The sequence below is a fragment of the Acanthisitta chloris genome, unplaced genomic scaffold (genome assembly GCF_000695815.1).
Source record: "Acanthisitta chloris isolate BGI_N310 unplaced genomic scaffold, ASM69581v1 scaffold14169, whole genome shotgun sequence".
NCBI lineage: Eukaryota > Metazoa > Chordata > Aves > Passeriformes > Acanthisittidae > Acanthisitta > Acanthisitta chloris.
Genome location: NW_008690942.1, coordinates 21 through 3,480, shown reverse-complemented (window position 1 = coordinate 3,480; position 3,460 = coordinate 21). Strand labels below are relative to the sequence as shown.

Genomic DNA, 3,460 nt, shown 5'->3' with positions numbered 1-3,460 from the left:
GGTGAGGTCTGGCGTGGGAAATGGTGTGGGGAGGATGTAGCTGTGAAAATCTTCTCCTCCAGAGATGAACGGTCCTGGTTTCGGGAGGCTGAGATTTACCAGACAGTTATGCTGAGGCACGAGAACATCTTGGGCTTCATTGCTGCTGACAACAAGGGTATGTGGTGAGGTGTGTGCAGCACCTCTGGGCTTGGTCCTCTCGGGGGCTTTGCCAACCCAAGCAATGCTGTGGTTCTACGTAGTGGCCTTGGCAGTGCTGTCTAATGGTGGGACTCGATGATTGCCTGGAGAAGGTTGTGTGGAGACCTCAGAGCACCTTCCAGGAGCTGAAGGGGCTCTAGGGAAGCTGCAGAGGGATCTGTGTTAGGAGCTGCAGGGCCAGGACAAGGAGGGATGGGGGGAAATTGACAGAGAGGAAGTTCAGGTTATATATTAGAAAGAAATTCTTTACTGTGAGGTTGGTGAGACCCTGTCCCAGGTTGCCCAGGGAGGCTGTGGCTGCCCCAACCCTGGCAGTGTTCACAGCCAGGTTGGATGAGCCTTGAGCAACCTGCTCTGGTGGGAGGTGTCCCTGCCCAGGGCAGGGCTTGGGGCTGGGACATCCATTCCAACCCTTTAATGTACAATGATTCTATGATCTTAGAGGGCTTTCCAACCCAAATGATGCCAAATCCCAAGTGTCTGTCTCAGAATAGCTTCTGCTGACCCCACTCCCACCTGAAACACCACCTGGCCCCACGTGGCTGTCCTGAGCTCCTTCCTGGTGGGATGACTGGCACACTCAATTGTTTGCACTCCTCAAAACAGGGAAGGCTTTCCCTAGCTAATATGTTTAATAATCTCACTTCCTCCGGGTAGATAACGGGACGTGGACTCAGCTCTGGCTTGTCTCTGAGTACCACGAGCAGGGATCCCTGTTCGACTACCTGAACAGAGGCACAGTCACCGTGGAGGGCATGGTCAGGCTGGCGCTGTCGGTGGCCAGTGGCCTGGCACACCTCCACATGGAGATCGTGGGCACACAAGGCAAGTGCTTCCCTCCCTCTCGTCCTGCAAGTCTTCTAAGGTGTTTCAGTGTTGTCTGCAAAACTGTTTATGGGTGGTGTGGTTCTGTGTTTTCCAAACTGTTAGCACAAAAGGACCAGTGTGAGCATGACTGGTGCAGCGTATGCAGGGAACAGAACTGTCACCTTCCCATTTCCATTGTCTGCACCTCATCCAAAGGTGGATGCCTGTGGGAGCAGCTGTGCTAAAGGGGATAAATTTCATCACAGAAAGGGCTGTCCAGCCCTGGCACAGCTGCCCAGGGCAGAGGTGGAGTCACCATCCCTGGAGGGATTGAACGGCCATATGGAAGTGGCACTAGGGGACATGGACAGTGGTGGCCTTGGCAGTGCTGGGGGAACAGTTGGACTCGATCTTACAGGGCTTTTCCAACCCAAACCATTCCATGATTCTGTAATTTTCTACCTGAGTTTGGAGGGTGAACTTCCAGTTTCGCTGTTTGTGTTTCATTCCTGAAATACAGATATTGAAACAAAGTGCCCTCAATGATTTCTTTTGAAGTCGATGGCATTTATCAGAGCTTTACTCAGGCCAAAATAGGCTTTGATGTTTCTATAGGGTATAGTAACACAATTGAATCAAACTGGGTTTGCATCCTTGCTCATTGTGTTAAAGTTCACACTGCTGTTGTCAAATCTGGAGGTGGTTTCTCTTCCTGTGAGCAGGGAAGCCAGCGATCGCGCACCGGGACCTGAAATCCAAGAACATCCTGGTGAAGAGGAACGAGAGCTGTGCCATCGCCGACCTGGGCCTGGCGGTGAAACATGACTCGGTGCTGAACACCATCGACATTCCCCAGAACCCCAGGGTGGGCACCAGGAGGTGGGTGAGGCAGCTGCTCCGTGGGGACAGCTCCTCCAGCCCTTCCCTCCGTCACTGGTGTCCCCTCCACTCTTGGTGTCTGCCAGGGGTTGGCTGCAGGCCCTGTCCTCTGTCCCTGCTGGGTGGGTGGGGAGGTGGTTGCCAACTGTTCTGTGGCATGGAGCTCCCTGCCCCATGTGGAGTGTGGCATGGACACTGTGTGTCATCACTCCATGTGCTCTGGGCCTGCTCGGGGACAACTTCTGGTGCCACAGAGGTCACCTGGCCCCAGCACGTGGCAGCACAGCCGTGGTCTTTTCCAGGAGCCATGCCCAGCAAACTGACCTTGTGTGCTCTCAAGGTACATGGCTCCCGAGATCCTGGACGACGCGATGAACACGAACATCTTCGAGTCCTTCAAGCGTGCAGACATTTACTCCCTGGGGCTGGTGTACTGGGAGATAGCCCGCAGGTGCTCCGTTGGAGGTGAGGTTTGGGACTTTTCATACAGACTGGTTTGGGTTGAAAGGACCTTAACGCTCATCCCATTCCACCCCTGCCCTGGGCAGGGACAGCTCCCACCAGCCCAGGCTGCTCCACGGAATGGAACCCCCCCGAGGAAGGAGCCAGCCCCAGCTGCTCTGGGCCCCCTGTGCCAGAGCCTCAGCACCTCACAGCCAAGTGGTGGCAGAAGATGTCACAGAGCTGTTGTTCAAGGTGGCCCCAAAAGTTCCTCTGTTCTGTCTCACTGTTTGTAAAACAGCTGGAGTTTATTGTGGAGCAGGCACTTCGGATTCTCTGTCACCTACACAATAAATCTGCCCTAGGGATCACTGAGGAATACCAGCTGCCTTACTACGACGTTGTGCCTTCCGATCCTTCGATAGAAGACATGAGAAGGGTTGTCTGTGAGCAGAAGCTCAGACCAAATATTCCAAACCAGTGGCAAAGCTGTGAGGTAAACCCATTTCTCTCTTTGATCTTAGTTTATTTAGTATATTTTGGTTGATTTAGTTTATTTTTTAGCTTATTTTTTTCCAGTTTTATTTTATTATTTATTTCATGCACTGGGACATTGCCCAGGGAGGTGGTGGAGTCACCAACCCTGGAGGTGTTTCAGAGGTATCTGATGTGGCACTGGAGGATCTGGTTTAGGGGTTCCAATAGTGACAGTTAAGGATTGGATTTGATGATACTAGAGGTCTCCTCCTACCTTGATGATTCTATGATACTGTGATTCTGTGATCCCTGAGCACATCCTCCACCTCATGCCCCTTGGGCTGCCCAGGGAGGTGGTGCAGTCACCATCCCTGGAGGAGTTTCAGAGGTGTCTGATGTGGCACTGGAGGATCTGGGTCAGGGTTTAGTGGTTCCAGCAGTGACAGGTTAATGGTTGGACTCAATGATCTCAGAGATCTCCTCCAACCCTGATGGTTCTATGATTCTACTCTTTATGTTTTAAAACTAGAATTAAGGCAGAACTTTCCAGTGAGAGAAAGGGCCCTCGGTGCTCAGCCTCTCCTGAGTTCAGATGTTCCAGCCGTTTAGCTCTCCTTTGCTCTCAGTCCGACACAGGGAATTTTGGGTGTGGGTC

General features: G+C 52.6%; 1 protein-coding gene across 1 annotated transcript in view; it reads left to right on the top strand.

The window, feature by feature from the left end:
• The window catches only part of ACVR1C (activin A receptor, type IC), a gene marked incomplete at its 3' end in the record, with an annotated part of 7,480 nt that extends 4,656 nt beyond the window's left edge, over positions 1–2,824 (top strand). Inside the window, exons 4-8 of the mRNA XM_009082035.1 lie at positions 7–157; positions 859–1,026; positions 1,731–1,887; positions 2,228–2,352; positions 2,694–2,824. Of these exons, the coding sequence (XP_009080283.1) occupies positions 7–157; positions 859–1,026; positions 1,731–1,887; positions 2,228–2,352; positions 2,694–2,824 (732 nt within the window). The remainder of the gene's footprint in view (positions 1–6; positions 158–858; positions 1,027–1,730; positions 1,888–2,227; positions 2,353–2,693) is intronic.
• Positions 2,825–3,460: the final 636 nt, after the last annotated feature.